Here is a 22,895-nt window from a genome sequence, read left to right on the forward strand (position 1 = left end):
ACATGACATGCGTAGGTCATTCAAGGGTAAAGGTGGGTAGATTGCTGCGTTCGTATTACCGTCATTTGATACCGTAGATAATACCTTGGAGTTGTGCAAGAATCACGAGACAGTCAGGCAATTTCATTACAATAGAAAGTAGGATTGTGTAATTGTCACACCCTATTTAGTAAAAGTACATATCCTCGTTTTCCTGGAGCACAAGAGGGTAAAAGAGCGATGCTAGCTGCGACTCGCCCTCTTAGTCTGTAACGCTAAATCTTGAAGTCGTTCAAGCAATCAATCAAGGCAGGCAAGGAAACAAAGTTGAGTACTTCCTCCTTTTGTATACCGTATATATTTACAACAGATATATTTCTCTCGTGTTTTTGCTATGGATAGCAAGAGCAAAGTTCTTATTTTGGGGCACTCGTTTGTAAGACGTTTTCAATTTTTCCTTTATGAAGGCCTTGATTCTAGAACTTTTCCCGGACTTGATTTGTCCTCGGTAGAAATTCACTTTTTAGGGATTGGGGGACGAACTGTCGCTAAAATTCTGGCATTTGACCTGGACCACGTTAGAGCTTTGCAGCCTGATATTGTTGTCTTAGAGATTGGGTCTAATGACCTATGTGAGGCTGGGCATCGCCCCGAAACCGTGGGTTCCTCTATCGAGAGTTTAGTTTGTAAACTTCACGAGGAGTGCAATGTAGCCTTTATAGTGTTATGTCAGGTCATTCACAGAGCGACACTCCCTTCCCATTGTCCACGGTATAATTCTTCTGTAGACACATTAAATAAATACCTGGACGTGGTTCTTGAACCTTTATCGTTCGCTGAATTCTGGCGACACAAAGGCCTGCGCGAGCCTAAGATCACTGTCTTGAAGAGGGACGGAATTCACCTTAATGACCAGGGCAACTACGCTCTCTACCGTAGTTATAGAGGTGCCATTTTGTTTGCGTTACAGCGTGTTACACTTGGGAAGGCCTTGCCTAAATGACTGCTTCAAACAGGTCGGATCTATCAGGCATTTACGTTTGCGCTTTTAGTAAGCGCTTTAACAGTTTAATTTTTTCAGGGCCGTTTTTTATATTTTCTCCGGCAGTATAGCATGTTCCTGGCGGCATCTCAATTTTTTGGGTTTGCTAAACATGTTGCCGATTTACTGATTTTTGTTTGGGTCCTGTATATACTTGAATATTTTACTCAGTAAATGTCCTGTAGATTTCTCAGCCTTTGCCATAATGTTCTTGTATCCTGGTCGCAGTTACTTCGCATATTCACCGGTAAGAAATCTAGTAAATCGTAAGGCCCACTGGTTGTATTTGCTGTTATAGATTTCTACAACCCAGCAATAATGTTGACTCGTGGAAAACGCCGTGCGGCGCCAGGCACCGTTGGTACGTCTGCTGGTTCCAAAAAGGCACGCTCGAAGCGCACCACACCTACTGTGTCTAAGCGCGCCCGAACAGGCCAAGGGATTAACAGCCTGAACGGTTCTCATCCTAGCCAGCTACAGCGTCAACCATTAGCACCTCCACAAAATGTACTCAGTGTTGATATTGGGACCCCGGCCGCATCTAGTTCTAGCGTCCCAAATATTCCTTCAGGTTCTTCCATCCCCGCCTTGACATCAGCGATTTCAGCGGCAGTGATCAAGGGTCTTACTGATGCCGGTATCTTCACCAGTACCAACGTCAACGTCGCGCAGAATACATCCCAGACTGTTGCAGCTGTACAGGAGTCAGTTGCTGATGTAGTAGACAATTTAAGTGGTGAGGGCCATGATATTTTGAATCCTAATCACCTTGACACTCTCGATAGTAACAACCGGCCACAACAGGTGCATAAATTGATTTGCGTTCCCTTAGCGAGTCGGGTGCCTGAAAAAATTCAAGCCAAAATTTGGGCCAATGAGTATGTCGAGCTCGGTAGTCTGTGTTCTTCTATCCCGGGTGACCCGAAATACAATTTACTGTCAAAACACCAGCCACGTCAAACCAGCCGGTTGTTACTCGAGAGCCTGTCCTGAATACTAAGCGTATCACTACCATAGATCACTGGACCTCTGCCTTTCAAATATTTGTTGCAATATATACGGTTCGCTTTCCTGAGAGCGCCCGGGCTTTGATGAAATATAGTGCGACGGTGCGTGATTTAGCAGCTAAAAATGCCCACTGGAAATACTACGACGAAAATTTCCGGTGTTTAAGGCAGAAGTCACTTTTTCCATGAGACGATATCCACTGGGAATTGTGGTTGCAGGCGCACCACATGAACCGGAATTCATCACAGACTGCCATGTCAGGTAACACTGAATGTTGAGTGCTAAAGTTACATATTGATTGTTTAAGTTGGATGTTGAGTGCCCTAAAATTGGATGTTGAGGCCTAAAGTTGGATGTTGATGGGTAACGTTGCATGTTGAGTGCTAAAGTTGAATGTTGAGAGCTATAAAGTTGGATGTTGAGTGATATAAAGTTGGATGTTGAGGGCTAAAGTTAGATGTCGAGTGCTAAAGTTGATTTTTGGCGGGGATGGAACACCAGCCCTTTCCGAGAGGCTTCTGCTGGAAATTTCGCCAAGGGGACAAGTGTTTTGGGTGTAATTTCAAACACGAATGTTTTAAATGCGGTGCCGCACACCCAGCATCTAAATGTCGTTCTTCAAAACCCCCAGCTGCTACCTCACGCACAGTCCCAACCAACACCTCTACCAACACCAATACGGGTAAATGAATTAAGTGTTTACTTAGCTAATTATCCTTTAACTTCGAAACAATATCTTATTAATGGATTTCTAAATGGTTTTTCACTTGATTATGTTGGACCTCAGCTAGAGAAACGGCCACTTGCGTTAATCTGTTGTCAGCACTTCAAAATCCCGACGCTGTAAATGAAAAGCTCAATAAGGAAATAAATTTAGGTCGTATAGTAGGGCCCTTTAACACGCGGCCTCTTCCGTCTTTACGCATCTCGCCTTTAGGTCTGATTCCTAAGAAAACACCTGGAGAATATCGCTTAATTCATCACCTGTCTTTTCCATTTGGTATATCTGTTAACTCACATTCCTAAAATCGCGTCTAGCGTTCATTACGCATCAATAGACGATGCTGTCAGATTAATACGGCGCACAGGCAGGGGCTGCGCGCTAGCCAAAACAGACATAAAAAACGCTTTTCGCTTAATCCCGGTTTCACCAACCGATTATGATCTGCTAGGAATGTTTTGGGAGAATCAATTCTATTATGTTCGATGCCTCCCTATGGGGTGTGCAAGCTCCTGTACGATTTTTGAAACATTCAGTTCAGCTTTAGAGTGGATTGCCCGACATAAATTAGGAATTCCGGGCATTTTGCATATCTTAGATGATTTCTTTATTATTGAGCCCGACCATTCGACTTGCTTCAATAGCCTCTCTAAATTTCTTAAGACTTGTGATGAGCTACGAGTTCCAATGGCACCTGAAAAAACCGTAGGTCCGCATACTGTTTTATCTTTCGCGGGTATTGAACTTGATACATATCAAATGGAAGCTCGTCTTCCACACGACAAGTTAGAGAAATGTAGGAACATGTTGCAAGACTTTTTAAAGCGTAGAAAGGTTTCTCTTCGAGAAATGCAATCTCTTATTGGTTTATTGAACTTCACCTGCTCAGTAGTTCTACCAGGTCGGACTTTTCTTAGACGTATGATTATCGTCACAGTGGGTGTACGTCGCCCAACTCACTTAATTCGTTTAAAACGTGACGTGAAAGGAGATCTAAACATGTGGTTACAGTTTCTCAACCACTTTAATGGCAAATCATTCTTTTTAGATTTCATTTGGGTTTCCTCAGTAACGTTACATTTGTACACGGATTCTTCCGGATCTTTAGGTTATGGTGCCGTTTTTGGACATAAGTGGTTTAACGGCGAATGGCCCATCAAATGGAAATCTAAGAATATCATAGTACTTGAAATGTTTCCGATTGTACTTAGCGTCCGAATCTGGGCGGATCACTTAGCCAATAGATGTGTCATGTTTCATACTGAGAATCAGGCGCTAGCGGAGGTTATAAATAAGAAAACAACAAAGGACAGGGAACTGTTGGTTCTTGTCCGCGCCCTGGTTTTGTCCTGCTTGAGGCACAATATTCTATTCAGAGCAATCCACCTGCCCGGGATTTTAAATACGAAAGCTGACGCCTTATCGCGGTTGCAGGTGGACAAATTCAAGTCCCTCGACCAGGATGCGGACTAAGAACCGACAATCGTGCTTCCCCATCTGTTACCAGAGAACTGGGAGATATAACTACGAAACTTTTAGCTGCCAGTTTAAACAGCGCCTCGGCTAGAGTTTACAGACGGCCTTGGACTTTGTTCACTACTTGGGCTGCTCATTATCTAGGTACCTCGGTTATTTCACTGCCAGTGCAACCAGCTGTTTTAGTTCTCTTTATATCACATTTGTTTTCTCTTCACTATGCTTCCTCATCAGTGACCACTTACGTTTCCGCTATTGGTTACGTACATAAGTTAGTCGGGGTAGAAGACCCAACTGCAGCGACAATAATTGTTCAAATTCTTAAGGGTTATAGGAAATTAGCTCCAGTCAGAGATGTTCGCTTACCAATCACTCTGCCAATCTTACGCCAGCTAATACAATCGTTCACACATACAGCCACGTCAGCTTATCAGAAATGCTTAATGTCAGGCATGTGCTCTTTAGCATTTTTTGCCTTTTTGCGAATAGGAGAAATGACCACCACAACTGGACAACAGGTCAATCTTATAAATATAACGCAGTTAGATCGTCTAGTAGACAACCATGGCCATGTCAAGGCCCTTCAGCTTTCTCTTTTTCAATATAAGCATAGTGACCCAACTCAACCTTTTGTAATTTATATTTATCCTGAGATCAATTGTTGTCCGGTACAACTTATCTTAGATTATATCTCGCTAAGAGGACATACTCCAGGTCCCCTATTTTGCTGGCCGGATGGGAGGCCGATTTCTAGATCATTCTTTATCACACAACTTAATAATGCCTTGCAGTTTAACAACCTAGATGCTTCTTTATACAAGTCACATAGTTTTCGTATTGGTGCGGCAAGCTGGGCAGCTGCCAAAGGTTTTTCGGACTCTCAGATTCGTTTGTTAGGTCGCTGGAAATCAAACGCTTTCCTTAAATATATACGAACGCCTAGTCTCGCCACTGACTTATCAACACCCTAGCTATGAATTAGTGCAATGGATAACACACGCAGGTGCTGTGTCGTCGTATCCTTAATGTTTTCTGGCGTTAAGCTTCATTTATATTTATGATGTCTCAGAGTTTGCCAACAGTCTTCGGGTGGGGGTGGCCGCTTAACAGTGTCCTTCTGGCCTTTTTCGTGGCCCTCACCTTTACTAGAGCTTAAATTACTTTTAAATCGTTGGTATGACGACTTTATATACTTTATGAATGATTATTATGTTATGATGTAGTTAATTATTAGTTAGTAATTTATCAATTAAAAGCGGCCACGACAAAAGGCCAAATTATTATCCCAGCAGGTTGCTGTCGTTATTTTAAGCGCTCTAACAAACAGAGCTCGACTGTTGGCTTAAACCAGTCGTGTAGTCAATATGATTGAAAACCATTCGATGGAAGGGGGCATAAAAAAGATCTTCGGCGCGCGTATCGTCAGATACCTATTGACCCTAAGGATTACCCTTTGTTAGGGATGTACATCATGGATGGTTCATTGTACTTTCACACTGCTCTGCCATTTGGCCTACGTTCAGCTACTATGATCTGTCAACGCACCACCGAGAGCATTTTAAACTCTGAAGGCATTTCCGTCGACGTTTACATTGATGACTTCTATGGCGCAGAATGTACAGCTTCGTCCGAGCAGGCTTTTCAATGTTTGAATTCTTTGTTCGATGAGTTAGGCATTATGGCCGCTCCCGAGAAAGATACTCCTCCATGTCACGAAATGCTTTGCCTGGGTATTTGGGTCAACACCTTGGACATGACTTTATCTGTTCCTGCGTTTCGCGTTTCTGAGCTTCAACAAGAACTTCACGCGTGGTCGGTGAAACCATCCTTTACGAAGCGCGAGCTCCAGCGGCTACTTGGTAAATTATCATACGTTTCCGCTTGCGTTCGTCCAGGCAGGACTTTTATGAGTCGCCTCCTCGATGCCCTTCGTTCGTGCTCTTCTTCTCCTCGGCGTACAATTTATCCTATTTCGGATGAACTTCGTGCGGACATTGACTGGTGGATGTTTTTTCTTTCTCATTACAATGGCATCTCTGTTATTCCTTGTGATCTCATCATTTCTAACCCGGAGCAGTTCACCGGTTTCCGGATTTCATTCTCAACCAAGGTTGCCACATCAACGAATTAGAGCTGCTCACTATCGTTTTTTCTATCAAACTGTGGACGCACAAGCTTCAAGGTCTTGGAGTAGAGCTTCTAACCGATAATGCTACCTGCGTTTCAGTCATAAACTCTCAACACTCGTCTAATGTTTTCATGCAGCGCTGCTTACGAGAACTCTGGCTGCTCCTTGCTTTGCATAACATCCAGCTCAGTGTGCGTTCGGTTCGCGGGTGCGACAACTGGTTAGCTGACTCGCTCAGTAGATTCCACACAGGCAATTTTTGTTCCCAATTCAACTCACTGGCTGCAGATTTATCCCTTACAGAATGCACCGTGCCAGACAGTTTGTTTCTGTTCGCAGTCGAGTAGCTGTGCTCATGGAACTATCCACTGTTCTTTGTTTTGCAGAGAGTGCTGCCCCACTGTTGGACTATGCTTGCAAGATTCAGTCCTTTGCATTTCAAGAGTCAACCAAGAGGAACATGAGAACTCAATTGAACGCGTATCTTTTATTTTGTGATCACTTTGCTTTAATCCCGTTTCCTGTTTCAAAGTAGACTTTTTTAGCATATTTAGCTTTCCTGTCGAAATCGTTATCTTGTTATCGTTCTTTAATTGACTACATCAATATTCTTAGGCATATCAACAGGTCACTAGGAGCTGATTTCTCCTTTATGCATGACTATGATGCTTTTCTTACGCAGCGAGCTCTCCGTCGTGTTATGGGTGATTCAGTGCATTCCACTCATCCGGTGACTGTTGATATTCTTCTGAATGTATTTCATCATTTTGATTGGTCTTCTCAATTGCATATTTGCATGCATGCGGCTTTCCTAGTTGCTTTTTGTTTTCCTTTCTTAGAATTTCTAATTTAGTACCTTGCACTTTAGCTTCCTGTCAGTCCGACAACGCTTATTTCCTTAAGCGCGAAGATGTTTCTTTCACTGCGTCAGGAGCGGTTCTTAGGGTGTATAGGACCAAAACTATTCAATCCCTTTACCGTTCATCCCCAATTCCGTGTTGTGTCCAGTCACAGCACTTCAGAATTATTTTCGCGCAGTACCTAGCCAGGCTAGTTCGCCCTTGTTCGTTGTCAATCACTGTGGTTCGCTTAAGCCTTTACTCGCCGCTCATTTCAATCGGTTCTTAAAATCTTGTGTCGCTGCTGTGGGTCTTAACCCGTCCAATTTTTCATCTCGCAGTTTTCATCAGGGCGGCGCCACTTTCGCTTTCAATTGCGGCGCCCCCACCGAATTTATTAAAGCACAGGGCGACTGGCGCAGCGATGCATATTTAGTTTATCTTAAATTGTCGACCGAGAAGAAACTTGACATCTTGCGTGCCATTTCCGTTCGTCTTTCCAACTTGATTTAATTTTTTATTTTTATCATTATTATTTATTTTATTTTATTTTTTCTTTCCCCTTTTCCTCCATTCTCATTTCATATATTTTTTTTCCCACTCGTTTGGGTTTGGGGTTTAATTTCTTAGCCTGTAGTTTTCAATAAATTGTTCTTTTGCCCCAAACTCGTTGCGTTGCTGTTGTGTCTACTAATTTGGTGGTTTTGGCTTTGTCAAAACGCTTAATTTGTGACACACCCCCTAGTGTGGTTCATGTCTTTTCGCAGTCGAGTCAGGTTTCTCCTCGGTCATATCGAGTTCAGCGTCGTCTCAAAGGTCAGTTATGGTTTCTCCTCGCTAGTTTTACCCTCCCTACCCTCCCTGGGTTTAATTTCATAGCCTGTAGTTTTCAATAAATTGTTCTTTTGCCCCAAACTCGTTGCGTTGCTGTTGTGTCTACTAATTAAAGCTCACGCTACAGGAATCTAGCCCACCAGAAGCGTTGCCACGATGGAAGAGACTGAGGCCTTTGGAGGACAGTGACGATGAGTAAAAACATTGCTATGATATGAATAAGTTGTTATATATCACTAGCTTTAAAATTTCATCTTTTCGCTTTGCTGAAATTTTGAAAAGAAAATGTTGAAGTTTTTACGCTTTCGAGTGTATAAAACTCATTTCATTGTCTAAAAATTTTGAAAAGATGTTGAATTTTTAAAGAGCGTATGAGTAAATAAAACTCATTTTATTGTCTTATCGCTGTTAATTGTCATTATTGTTTGAAAGAAATCTCAGTACTTATTAAATAAACAAATAACTTCATGGTTGGTTCGCTTGAACGATTTTTATTCACTTGTTGTGAAGAATCGCAAACTCACTCGCTCGAAGACTCGCTCGTTCGTTTGCGATTCTTCGCAACTCGTGAATAAAAATCGTACGCACTCACCAACTATGAAGTAATCTATTTACTTCATGGAAAGTGCGTGCGTACGGTACTTACCTACGAGTTGTTGACGTATCAGAAAACGAACGAGTGAGCATAGCGAACGAGTGATTTTTCTGATACAAAAACAACGAGTGCGTAAATACCGTACAAAACAAAGCACTTTCCATGCTGTAATTTGTTTATATTATACTTACTGAGATTTTCACCCTAAACCAGATTTTCACCCTTCATTCGGCAAAGCAAATGTTAGTTATGTTTTTACTCCGTCTGAGTGCAAGCACTTTGTCGCTTCTTCAAAAACCTATCGTCAACGCTTCAGCTGCGTTTGATTTGTTTCCCTTGCCTTGCTTTTTTTTTAAGTCGTTTGCTTTGAGCTTCCAGACATTTCCTTGCTTGGTAAAACTCTTTGTCGTCGATAATGCATACGGCATATTTGCCTCCTTTAAAACTTTTCTTGCCTCTTCCTTCTGTTTTAGGAATTCGCTAAGCAAGCTAACCTAACGTCTCGTCGGGTTTTTGCTCGAGTCTTTTTGTTCTGCTCCTAGATGTACTTTTTAATGAGTTTATCTAAAGCGAGAAACCTGTTCGAACTTTCCGCCATTGTCTGTGGTTTATAGCTAATTTGCGAGAAAACTGAGAAAACTGGAGTAAACTTGTGGAAACGCCACAAACTTCTGTGAATGAAGATTGAAGAGGCGCCAACAACAACGCGAACGCGTTGCGAACTGACTGATTCATTTTGACAGCCGATTTCTGATTAGATGAAACGCTTTTCCCACGTGTGAGAAAGTCGTTTCGCAATTGTGATTGGATGAAGAAATTTCCGTATGCGTTCATGCGATCGATTCTATCCGAAAATCTCAGTAAGTATGGAAATAGTGAACCTTTATGTATGAAGTAGACTGCTTTCGTTCTGACTTCAGAACTGCTTGTTTCTTTGTTATACTCGAATGAGTTTTCGTCACATGACATCGTTTTGCATACTAAATAAGACGCAAAGGCGTTTCCGGTTCCGCTATTTTCATCAAACCGGCTTATGGAACAATACACCAATATCTAAAATTCAAGGTGATAAAATTGTGCGATGTCAAAATGGATCAAAATGCATTATGGGAAGGCCTTCCAACCCCCCACCCCTTCCCCTGCTCGAAGATAGATAAGATAAATAAGTCAAGGACCGCTGAGTCAAGGATAAAGAAAATGTCGACTTGTGGCAAGTCTACCGTCCACATGCATCCGGCGAATTCGGCAGCGAATCCGGATATTTTTGTTATGTGTGGACGGGAAAATTTTTTAATCCGGAGAGAAAAAGTTGCGGATTCAAAAATATCCGCATACGGGTGGACGGGGCCTTAATCGTGGAAAGAAATTTGATCGGGGCAGATTTTGATCACGTGCTAGGTAACCACTCCGGAAGAAAAATTAACGCCCGGGCGGAGTGTGGGGGAATTCAGCGGGCATGCTTTTACTTAAAAATATGTTGTGTAAGCGTCACGGAATATTTAAGTACCTTTCACACAGGCCTTTAAAGTTAATTTCTTTATTTAGGTGTCATCAAGTAACGCTTAAACCTTTCAAAAGTGTGCACTCGTTCAAAGTTGCACACCTGCTATCATTTTTAAACTCGTGGATACGCGAAGCGTAGAAACGTGTTTCTCGCGGGGACTCCGATATGCAAATGTGTCACTCACTCACTCACTCACTCACTCACTCAGGTGTAGACACTGTTCGTAATTAGTCGGCCCGAACGAGAGCGCCCGAGGCCGACGCCATGTTGGAATAGTAACCGAGCCCGACGCCATATTGGAATAGTAACCGTGCAAGTCAGCGCGAGCCTCGCTATTTTGTTTGCGCGGTTACTACTCAAAGGATGTATCGTGCCACCCTGAATTGATGATTTTGTAGCTTTTACACGACCAGTAATGTTAGGTGTTTCGCTAAACTGAGTAGAGTTGACTACGAATGTTCGAATTAGTACTATGGCCAACTTGAGCGCTGAATTTCATGAGCATTTGACTCGTCCAGGCGTTCAAAATGACCAGGAGATGAGCATTTGTTTGCTGGAAAGTGACCTACTGATGTGGTAAGCTTTGATGAGAATGTGTATTATTCGAGGACCTTAATGAACTTATATGAGCGAAACGAAAACTTCTCAATGAACGAAACCAGGACAAACATCGGCACCATTATATAATATTGTAATTTTATAATTAGTAACATCTAAACCTGAGGCCAGCCGAAATATTGTTTTGAATATACCTTGTGTCAGCGTTGCAGTAGTCTTTGACTTATTATCGTTTTACTTTTCAAGTTTGGCTGATTAGATCTCCTGTGAGATCCAACGGTCAATCGAGTAGTCCACGTTCAACCGACATCGAGTTAAGTTTAGATTAAAGTTGTGTTCTCTATACTTGTCTTGTTTATCTTAGTATTATATTGATCTGAACTCTGAGTGGGTTGTGAAATGCACATAAACTTGGAAAAAAATTCCCAAATACTTGATTTTGATAATCTTAAATGATTTTTACCTTGTCTTGTGTTTACACCTTTGCTTCCTGATTGAAAAGATAACAAATGGAAAGAAACCCCTCTGTGAGCTCGTAGGAGCACATATTTATGGATGGACAGATTTTTTGGATCAACACTGAAAATGCTTGCAAATGAGGCTACTTATTTTGATGTACTTCACATGCAATATATATATATAGAGACAAGCGGTTCTACATTGGAAAAGAAGTGCTGTCTCATAACAATTCTTACTTATAGCCTTGAGTGAAATGCAATGAAAAAGGTCTGTAAGCTCGTACAACTTGAATACTTGTAAATTTCCCCAGCAGGTAGACAAACATCAACATCAAGATCTGTGTGTGTGTGTGTGTGTGTGTGTGTGTGTGTGTGTGTGTGTCGGGGGGGGGAGGGGGGGGGAGGAGAGGAGGAGAGTACTCTATGATTTCTTTGGTACGAGTGTCCTCTGTGACCCAAGAACCCTTAGCCTTTACCACTCTCTGTTCAGCTGCAATTTTGCCACCCTAACTATTCTGTAATATGTGAGCAACAAAAGCCAACGAAAAAAGCCTACGCTTTGTGAGATAAGTGCGACCTTGCGTGGTATGAACGCGGCTTGTTTTAACAGCCTTTAAAAGTACACCAGTAATTGCAAGTTCACCAACATGTTTCATCTCTATATTACTTAATCCACGAGTTTGACGATAGGTCTCCTTTGATTAACTCTGTTTGCGAATTCATAATACTCAATTCTTTTTCCCCTCTTCTGTACATAAGTTACATGTACGCCATTGCGCGCGGATCGTCCGGCAAAAATTCGTTACAATCGAATCGTAGCATTCCGAGTTCTGGATTTATATAAAGCTGACAAACGTGGCCTTTTTCCGAGGCATACTGAAGTACTTTGTTCCATCGCTGTGGAAGCTGGCTAAGGTTTACTTAATTTAACGGTAGAGAAAAAAGGAAGGGTATTTTCCTAGTTGCACTTTTAGGTTTACTAACATGAAATCTATGTAACAAATTGACATCAGTTTTTTATGCGTCTGTTCTCTTCTTGATGATAAATTGTGTCATAACATTGTCAAAGTGGCTGTGGAACCACCAGCCGCAGACGAGTGGTTCCGCAGTAAACTTTGACAATGTTATGACGAAACTTTTATCATCAATAAGAGGACAGACGCATAAAAAACTTGTCTCAATTTGTTTTTTATAATAACAAGACCCCAGACTGGTCAAATGCCGGGAATAAATGAGGGGAAAAGACGCGTAAACTTGCCGTAAACAAAGATAAGTGAATTTTATTCAAAATGGCCCGAACATTGTCAATAGCTTTTCTCGCTCTTTGATTGTCTACTTAAAAAAGTCCATAAATTCTCATTGGTTAAAAAGTTGACAGTTTGACAGCCGAAAGTTGAACTTGAAAGCTTGCATAAGTTAAAATTTTATCCGTCTATACTCTTATTGATGATAAAAATGAGCCAATCAGCGCGCTAGAAATGAGACAGTTATTGTAAAAATAATATTATGCGTGTTCGAAACAACTGGTGAGAGGCTCAAGAATTTACAAATGGAATAAAGACTCGTTTTAAAACAAAAATCTTGTTTAGACAAATAATCTGTGGCTAGTTCATAATGCAACTTTAAAAAATGGTTGTCAATGAGGGCAAGAAAAGAATGGCTGTCAGAGGACTTTGGACTAACTGACACCGAGGCAGTTCGCATAAAAATATTAGGCGCACCCGTCGCAGCCCACCCAGTCTTCTCCGTCATCATCTCCGCAAATCTCGCATAAATTCGCTTTCCTCCTGGACGTAAGATTGCAACAGACAAGTGTTATTATGACATCAATGCCGTGGACAGGAAGTCGTTTTCAGCATATTGCTCATATCAAGCATACAGCCCACCATACCTCATCATATCATTATAACATGAACCAAGAAGTGTGCATGCCATTCTTTCCCTCTCCATCCTCATAGAACTTTCTACTGTAGTCAAGTCTTTCTGCTAGACGCCTCGCAAACTGCAACATAATAGGTAAAAGTCAGCAATGAAAATAAGAGCTATTTAATGAACACAACACGAGTTACATTTTGTTGTTTGCGAGGTGTTCCTGTAATATACTGAGAAAATTACCAAGCAAATTGACTCCACAGTTGTAACCATCCTCCTGACGATAGTGAAGAGGTTCAACACAAGGCCACTCTGTGCATTTCCATCCGGCCTTTACATCGATCAGTTGACTGCAACAGCGGATACGAAAATGGATTAGGAATGCATAGAATAAAGTCCCCGACACTTAACTAAATCAGGCATTGTCACATAGTAACTGTTTTGGGAAGTAGAGCTTCTATGTCAGATACGGGCACCTTATATTGTCAATCAAGGAGCATAACCTGTCGTTGCCATTCATCTTCCTCTCCTTAGAATGCAGGGGATCAAAGTACAACCCCCTGTAAATGGAAGACGAAACTGATAAAACCCACCATGAACAATATTTTGTTGCTAACTTAACGGAACATACCAGAAGGGTCCAGTATCGGGTTGTAATATTCATAGGGACGACCATGATTTCAACGTCCTGAAAGTCTGCACCTTTCCACAGGCGACGCGTGCTGCCGCCCATAGACACTATTTGGAATACAGTAGTGTCTGCGGCAAAAAAAGTTGTTATTTTCCATCTCTATGGACCACAGGTAAGCCTCTATAATTTGTTGGTGAAATAAGGGTGCTACATTATAATCAAGAAAAATAGGTGCGATCATCCACGGATATCCAGGAGCATATGCTTCACATGGATTTTTTTTGTGTTCTGAGAAGGTGCTTAAAAACGCCTACAAATTGTGGACGGGCCATGTTTTTGTAGAAAGTAACCACTTCGACGAATTAACGAATAGTACTTTCCAAGAGTTAAGCCGACAACCTCGTTCGTTCCCAGGATCCTCTCCCTACCTTCCTCGAGAAAGTACCCTGGTTGCGGCTGGTCACGTGCCTATGTATACAAATAAAATCATTGAAGGATAATAAAGGATAATAAAAGCTGTTGTTGTTGTTGTTGTTGTAAATCCGCACAGAGGGTGGGTCCTCAACTTAATTTTGTCAACGCTGTCCATGGAGGTGAAAGTTGCGCTGCCTTACTGACGTTATTTTGAAAGTTAAGCAAGTGCTTCGTTTCTATCTGAACTTCTATGAGTATGAGAGGTTCATTGAGAGGGAAGTTTCCTTGTTTTTCACTACTTTTTTAAATAACCGTCAACAGCCTGTTTCGGATTAGTTTAATCAGTTTTTCACAGCACAAGAATTAAATAACCGTCAAATTTGCGATGGGATGAATTCAATTTAATGAGAAGCTAGTCTCTCGACCGAAAATTGGACTTGCCGATAAACAGTTTTGAAACGAAAGACGTTGGATTTTGCAAACGCGCGGCCGATGTCGTTGTTGTACAGTTCTTCATAAAATTTTTCACTGCAAGAGAATCGAATGACCGTCAAACTTTCGATTGGATGAATTCAATCCAATTCAGAGTTAGTCTCTTGCCCAAACACTGGACGTATCAAACTCTAAACGAGTGCATCAATGCCGCTATTGTGATTTTGCCGATCGAAAAATATAAATCAAGCTTTAATATTCAGCGCGCAGACGTTGTTGATGACAAGTTTCCGTAAAATTTTTTCGCTGCAAGAGAATGGAATGACCGTCAAACTGTCGATGAGAGTAATTCAATCAAATTCAAAACTACCTTTGTAGGCGAACATACGATGTATTTAACTCTAACGGAACGAACAAATACCTTCGTTGTGATTTTGTCGAATGAAAAATAAAATTAAATTCCCCGCGCGGTCCATTTATTGTGGTGGTCATCATTTCCAAGTTCTTTGCCAGTTTTTTTTCACTGCCAGAAATTCCAAAGACCGTCCAACTATCGACGTGAAAAATTCAGGTAAATGCAGAGCTAACCTTTTAGCCGAACATTGAACGCATTGCACTCCTATATCGAATGTGTCAGTGTCTTTGCCGTGATTTTTGCTGATCCACAACGGGAGGGTTACAAATTCCACTCCCTACTGGGCTCAGTAGGCAAGCTCAGTGCTGAGACAAACTTTAACTTTCCAGCCCGTCCCTTCAATACACACTTACGCCATAAGCCGGAAGTTACATGAAAGCGAGGCCTAAGGGCCCTCCAGTTGGCGCGAGTAATTATGGCGGATGTTATGTCAGAAAGTGCAAGATCAAATGGTGCTGCACAAAAGACCTCGCATAAATGTTGTGCCGCAGCACTATGTACTGATAGGTCGGATAACAGAAAAAACCCTCACGTTCCACACATTTCCGAAAGATTCTCAACGTAGGATGGAATGGGCAGTGAAAATGAAACGATCTGACAGCAAGTATAAATCGAACACGTCTCTGTTTTGCTGCTCCGAACATTTTGTTTCTACAGACTACAGGCGCAGTTTAACTGGGAAAAGGAAATATCTTTTGCCAACTACTACTCCTTCACGGTTTCAGTGGACCAAAGCGTTAAGTCATGAGATCGAAAGGGCAAAGCGATGCGAAAGAAGAGAGGCGAAATCGCCGGGACAATCACATACTCGGTTGCATGTTCAGAGAATAAAGTTGATCCACTGGAAACCAGCAAAGTAAAAATTGAAAACGAGCATCAAAATGAAGATTTGGCAGAGGTCGTTGCAGATTTAAAACGCCAACTGTTACTTTCCAAGTTTTGTATAGAAAGATTTAAGAATAGTGATGATATTTTTTTATACGGGTTTTCCAAATTACAATACTCTAATGGCATTCTGGGAGTATGTTAAACCCTCTACAGAGTCTTTAATTAGTTGGAATTTTGCTCGAAGCAAAAGCGAAGAGAACGTTACTAATTTGCGCATGCGTTTGGAGCAAATTGCTTCTGTTCTTGAGAGAATGGCACCACAAGGATAGCATGAGATTTGCGAAACCATATATATTTTTGTCATGTTATCCAAGGAGGCAACGTAAGTAAGTCACGTTTTGCGTAATGCACTCGGGTACCTACCGCACCCAGCCCCCCTTCCCGCAAGGCTAATTTATTAATTGAAATTAATTAATTAATTAAACAAACATTAAAGTTTACACCTTATGGCGTTAGTGTGTTAGTGTCTTGGCGAACAGCAGCCCCCTAAACCATCCCAATAGTGCACTCTGCACTAATGACTGTATCACCTATGCAGTCGAAATTACAGTGGAACCCCGTTAATACGGACACCAAGGGGACATGCCAAAATGTCCGTATTAACGGGGTGTCCGTATTAACCGGGGTCCTCGTAAAAAAGTCAGGGACACGTGTTTTATCGATACAAACACTAAGGCCGACACTTGTGCGGCAACAAAACGTTTTAATTGTACTGTAAATTACAAATCATTAACTGTATCACTCTCGGTGAAATTTTGCCTTTGCAACCAGAGCCGGGAAATGGTGAGGACAAAAACGCAGTCGCCGTGCTAAAGGAAAGTCGAGTTATCGGCCACATTCCATATCACCTCGCAAACACCAAAAACCGCACTGGTATAGTCACCCATTTTATTTCAAAGCCTACTGATCGAGGATCAGTTGAAGTATGTGGAAAAGCAGTTAATCGGGGTGGAGGCCTTGGTATGGAAATACCGTGTGTTTATATTTTTGATGGTCCTAGGAAGCACGTGGATTTACTTGAACAATTAATAGACGTTGGCAACAACCCAGCAATACGAACGGAGGCCGATGCTGATAGTGGCAAGCATAAGACGTCAAAGAGGAAGAAGGCTACAAGCAAGGAGTGTAGCAAAAGACCAAGAAAGTGAAACTTTTGTATAAGCGTATCAGGCAGAAAACTTTATATAAGGACTGCAGACAGGATAATGCACTGGTCAAATGCGTCATGCTATTTTGCCACTGTTTCATTTAGTAATAAAATTGTATTAACCCGCCGAAATCTGTCATAATTTGACCAGGGTACAAAATCTCTAATTAGCACATAATCATGACAATGACAATAGACAATGCACAGATACAAACAGTGTCCGTAAAGCGGGGTTGACGATGTATAAGAGTTTGTCGCTCGGGACACAGAAAAGTGTCCGTTGTCCGTATTAACAGGTGTCCGTAATAAGCGGGTTAATTTTAGAAAAAATATATGAGCTTTTCGTCGGGGAAAACGAAACTGTCCGTAATATCGGGGTGTCCGTATTAAGCGGGTGTCCGTAGAGCGGGGTTCCACTGTACCATTGAATAATATAATTTATCATTTGTCAAATACATTCTCTACTTGTACATGTAATTTATTATTAAATGTCTCTGATGTCTCCTTTGCTATCAATCGCAAGCCTTGTCATTATGCATGGCACTTATAACATTCCTCCAGTCAGTTGATATTTTGTCAGTAGGGTCACCTATTACTGAATGGGTTTCTGACTTTTCCAATCCCAGCAAGAGGCCAAATCTGAAAATAACCAAATAACACTGACATTAACGCCACTGCCACCATAACTGTGCAAACGTTATGGGAGGCGTAAGAGGCAGTGTGCCAAGTGGTTAGGGCACCGAACTTGAAATCTGGAGGTCGCGGGTTTAGTGGTCCCACTCTGACCCATAAACTGGAATTCTTTCTTGGTTAATTGACCCTTAGTTCAACTCCTCAGTTATGCTTGTTAACACTAAGCCAGCTGGTCTGCCTCCCACCTGTGAGGTGAGAAAATTAGACAATTAAGTGCGTTTTACATATTCGCTTTCCCTGCCGGAAAATATAGAAATCCAACATAGATATATTTGTTTTACTTCGTTTTGCATTTCTGAGTTACAGGTTGCTGTTCCAGTTCATTGACCGTAACAGACACCTCCTCTAGTTTGTTGTGGGATCATAACTGTAATAAGCAGTTGAACTGTAATTGCTACCTGCGATAGTCTTTTGTTAGACTGTTGTCTACCTGTATTGTTTTGAAAGTTATTAATGTTGTAAACGATGAATTCCGTTATAGCCAATCGAGCTTTCTGAAATGTATTAAATAATGTTTAGTTAAGAATTTTTAATAGCTTTACGTAATCCTTTAGAATTGTGCTTTCGGCTTAAATAGTCGTGCCTTGTAAAATATTCTTTGGTTACATTCTGGTTATATTCGGAGAACTGGAGAACTAGCTACTTGTAGCTAAGCACACTGACTACAGACCATAAACATTCAACAACATTCAAAATTTTGTAGGGACTAAAGTACTGGTCATTTGCAGCCAGTAGTAAGTAAACAACATGCAATTGATTCACTGGCCCTTGATCCAAGGATGTAACAATAATACATTCAAACAACATCTCATCACCACCAGGCATGGCCAGTCTTGAGCTTTGCATAAGGCCACAAACGTTGAGGCCTTACTATTTTATTTTGACAGTCATTCAAACTACTACCTGTACGTATAATGTTATATGTAAATACATTATAATATAGTTGTCGGTGTAAGAGATGCATATGGATCCACCAATGACCATACCGGTAATTATTTTAGGAAATATTGAAGCCAAAAACTTTTAGTTGAAATCAGTCAAAATGAAAGACACAGTCTGCACTATTACAGTCACAAAGCTAACCTAACCTTAAAGCAAGCTCTTCCTGTAATGAGTCCATAAGGAACTGGATCAGAGTCTTTGGAGTCTTTTGAATAATTTGGATTGTCACCTAGCAACCAAACATGTCCCTTTGGAATCTTGGAAATGAAAGAAAACAAACCATAAAACAATAGGCTAAAAATTATCTTTCTATGTGCAGCTCCTCTTGATACACACAAAGTGGGAATTTCATTATTAGCGACTACATATAGATTACTACGCCTTTCAATAACATGCGGACTCTAAAATTCAAAGCTCAACCGACAACTGCTTTTTTCCCTACCATCAATCAAATGTTTGGCAGCTCCTCCCAGCTTCCAACTACTGCCGAGCGTGTGGTAATCAAATCAAGTCGTTTAGCACAGTTCAGACAACATAGTCGGAAGCTGGGAGGAGCCGCCGAACATTTGATTGATGGTAGTGAAAACGCATTTGTCGGTTGAGCTTTGAATTTTAGAGTCCACATGTTATTGAAAGGCGTAGTAATAAGTTCAGAGGGCCAGTAACTAAAATCAACCAATCAGATTGCTCCACTGCTGGTCCAATATTCTCTAAGAATCGGATTAGGCACTGTCCCGAGTTTACTGACTTTTGGGTAGTTTCGTTGTGTAATAAATCTCTTATTAACCAAGCATGCTCCGCACCACACTGGGAGAATATCGGACCTTAGTCTTTTTTGTATGGAACTTGCTACACTCGGTCTGTACTGTAAAGACCTCAGGCCGATATTCTCCCAGTACAGCCCTCGCACTTAGTTAATAAGATACATGTAACGTCATAAATGTGTATCTAGACTTGCTCAGACAAATTTATTCCTTTGCAGAATAAAATGATATTATTTTAATTTTCATTCTGAATCTTGTTATAAACTCAAAACAATTTAACAATGAAATAAACAAAAAAGTATACTTCAAAGGGCATGTTTCTATACAGTTGAACCTCTTTAATACGGACACCAAAGGGGAAGTTCTGAGTGTCCTTATTATAGAGGTGACTGTATTATAGAGGTGACTGTATTATAGAGGTGACTGTATCATAGAGGAAGAGATTACACGAATTCTGGTTTCACTGGAACTGCTGCAGGTGAATTGACCATGGTATACAGATGTAGACTGAGGTGTTGAAATATTATGGAAGTGACCATAAGGAGATGTTTGACTGTCATAATTTCAATGAAACCTTGCTCAATGATTATTATAATTTATACATTATTTATATGGCTTGCATTTGTAGCCAATATAACTGCACTTTGATTGGCTAATTCTACGACATTATTCTCCTGTAGTTGACTCAATTTCAACCAAACATAAATAATTACATTTTGCACCACATACATACATACATACATACTTTATTGACTTTCCCTTTAGAGGCTTTTCAAAGACAATACAATAATAATTTAAAACTACTTAAAAACTCTAAGATTCATTAAGATTAATTAACTAGAATTAGGAATCTATAAAATCCTTAATAAGTTTACGTTTAAGATAAAACTTAAAAGCAGATACTTTCTCGAGAGTTTTTAGAGAGCTATCCATGGAGTTCCAGATACTGACTGTTCTGTAATAGAACGTTCTCTGACCACTGGCAGACTTAAAAAGAGGAATGTTCAGCATTTGTGAACTTCTTGTGGCACGTCCGCTTATTTCTCCTCGCTTACTGAACTGGGAAGACAGATACTCCGGCACGCGAGATGTTAGACATTTGTAGGCCATGATAGCGCTCCTGAAATATAACTGAGTCGCGACTGGTAGCCATTTAAGCTCTTTTAAAACTGGTGTGATGTGATCATATTTGTGTGTACTGGTCGCAATTCGAGCGGTAAAGTTCTGAATACCTTGTAATTTATTTATATTACTTTTTGATGTATTCGCCCACACGTTCGAACAATAAAAAAGTTTACTAAAAACTAAAGTATTTATAATAGTTAGTAGGGTGCATTTGTCAAAAACATGCTTTGTGCGGCTTATTTGACCGAGACAAGACATACAGGAGGAGACAGTTTTGGTAATGTGTTCGTCATAGGTCAGGTTCTTGTCCAAAATCACCCCAAGATCTTTAGCGGTGTGCTCCGGTACGAGTTCTCTTCCCATGAAGGTGAGGCTGGGAGTGTCCAGTCTGGAATGCATTTGCCTGCTGCCAAACACCATGAGTTTAGTTTTGCTTGGGTTCAACAATAAATGGTTGTTGGAACACCATTGGCCTATTCTATGCAAATCAACTCTTAAGTCAGCAAAGGCGTTTACAGTATCTTTCATTTTGAAGGATATAACTAGCTTAGTGTCGTCCACATAGCTCTGGACGCTGCAATTCTGTGGTGCTGAAGAAAGATCATTTGTGTAAATGCTAAATAAAAGTGGTCCCAGTATACTTCCCTGCGGAACGCCACAGACTATGGGCAAGGGCTCTGACAATGTTGAATGGATTCGAACCACTTGTCGTCTATCATTAAGGTAGCTACCAAACCACTGGATAACTGGGTCTGAGGCGCCTACATCTCGCAACTTCAAAATTAGGGTTTCGTGGTTGACACTGTCGAATGCCTTACTCATGTCTAAGAACACTACCGAAGTCAACATCTTCTGGTCTATCGCTTTAAGAATAGTGTCGGTTGTTTCTATGACAGATGTTTCGGTTGAGTGCCATTTTTTGTTGCCGCTTTGGGTCTTTGTTAACCTGTCGTTTAAATGCAAGTAAGAAGTGAATTGATTATGTACGACCTTTTCACACACTTTTGATAAAACTGGTAGAAGAGAAATTGGTCTGTTGTTATTTGCCAGTTCGTGGTTTCCACCTTTATGGAGAGGTGTCACTTCAGCTAATTTCCAAGCTGTAGGAAATTTGCATGTTTCAATAGAAGTGTTGATAATAGACGTAATTACTGGAAGAATCGGGTTTAGGCAGTCCTTCAAAACACGAACAGAAATCTTGTCGATCCCTGGGGCTTTGTTTGATGGCATTGATGATATTATGCGTTCAATCTCGCCACTGCTTACGGTATTCGAATGAAACTGCTCGCATGAAGGATATTGTCTTGGGACAAAATAATTTCGGTTGAGTGTTATGTTGCATTCATTAGCCAATGACTGGATTTTTTCAACGGAACTCTGGCCAACAGAAACGAAAAACCGATTAAACTCATCTGCACATGTTAAAAAAAGTGTTTGAGGAAAGCATCTGTGATTAAACTAAGCACCTGGATCTCTTTTTGTAGGGTTGTGCCAAAACACAAGAAAATAATTTGAATAATATAGCATCCGGACAGTCTTAAATAATGCATCTACTTGCAAACTCACTTTAAAATCATCTTTTCCATCCTCGCCAGTTCTAATTCGCTTTCCACTCTATATCCATGCGAAAAGTAAACATAGATTTACAGGTTAAAACCAACGAGAACAAAAAGACAAATAGCAGGGGCTTCATTAATGTTTCAAGCAGGAGGGCAACTGATTTTCACAGCAGACAAACCTTTTGACCTGAACTTTGTTATAAAAAAACCTTTCTCCTACATCTGGATGGTTAAACCAGGTAGGCAAAATTATCATCACAGTCAGTCAATTTGCTCGGGCGCAGCCCTTCATGAAGCCCTTGCTAGTTTAATTGCCATGTTCAAATAAAGCATTCTTAATGGTTCCGAGAGAGATCAAATTTGTAATACATATTACGGTTCAACCCTGCTATTTCGAACTCTCAAGGGAATCAAAATACACATGTAGTTTAAAATAGCGGGAGTTCAAAATAGCCAGTACTAATAGGTGACTAAAGGGCAAATCTAAGGGAAATGAATTTCAGTTCAAAATAACTGGGAATTCTAAATAACCGAGTTAAAATCAGTGGGGTCTGCCAACTGCTTTTAGGTCAGCTAACCTCATCACCAAACAAAACAATAGGAACATGTATCGATAATGTTGTACTAAAATCCACATGCGATTACATCCTGCAAACAGGAGTAATAAAATCTTAGTATGGAAGACTTCAGAAGTTACTTGTGTTAGTAGTTACTGTAGTATATGGTGTTAGTCTAAATTAATAACCTTTTCTCCAATAGGGGCAATCAAAAACAGGTTACTACTACCCATAGTTATTATATATTTTTAATAAACCCTACACAGATCTTGCCACAGCCTCAGTGGGAACTCCAATAGGGGCCATCAAAAACA

General features: G+C 40.8%; 2 protein-coding genes across 3 annotated transcripts; both read left to right on the top strand.

The window, feature by feature from the left end:
• Positions 1-310: 310 nt before the first annotated feature.
• On the top strand, positions 311-9,391 carry LOC145489647 (uncharacterized). Of its 2 annotated transcripts, none has more exons than XM_081468675.1 (2): positions 311-1,757; positions 6,741-9,391. In XM_081468675.1, the coding sequence occupies exons 1-2, from the start codon at positions 1,340-1,342 to the stop codon at positions 6,887-6,889; spliced, it is 567 nt and encodes a 188-aa protein (XP_081324801.1). In that variant the 5' UTR covers positions 311-1,339; the 3' UTR covers positions 6,890-9,391. The 2 variants fall into 2 exon arrangements, with proteins under 2 accessions (XP_081324801.1, XP_081324800.1); XM_081468674.1 differs by lacking the exon at positions 6,741-9,391 and adding an exon at positions 4,185-5,613 and having other exon boundaries at positions 1,340-1,757.
• On the top strand, positions 5,599-6,733 carry LOC145489313 (uncharacterized; the record flags this gene model as incomplete). Its single annotated transcript, XM_081468269.1, has 1 exon — positions 5,599-6,733. A coding segment is annotated over one exon (759 nt), but the record flags the coding sequence as incomplete, so codon positions are not given.
• Positions 9,392-22,895: the final 13,504 nt, after the last annotated feature.

Source organism: Orbicella franksi, chromosome 6 (assembly GCF_964199315.1).
Source record: "Orbicella franksi chromosome 6, jaOrbFran1.1, whole genome shotgun sequence".
In the NCBI taxonomy this organism is placed as follows: domain Eukaryota; kingdom Metazoa; phylum Cnidaria; class Anthozoa; order Scleractinia; family Merulinidae; genus Orbicella; species Orbicella franksi.

Excerpts from the sequence above, each read along its gene's own strand:
- LOC145489647 (XM_081468674.1), top strand. The coding sequence starts at position 1,340 with ATGTTGACTCGTGGAAAACGCCGTGCGGCGCCAGGCACCGTTGGTACG. Across the intron at positions 1,758-4,184 it reads TGTAGTAGACAATTTAAGTG|GTGGACAAATTCAAGTCCCT; the intron begins GTGAGGGCCATG and ends TCGCGGTTGCAG.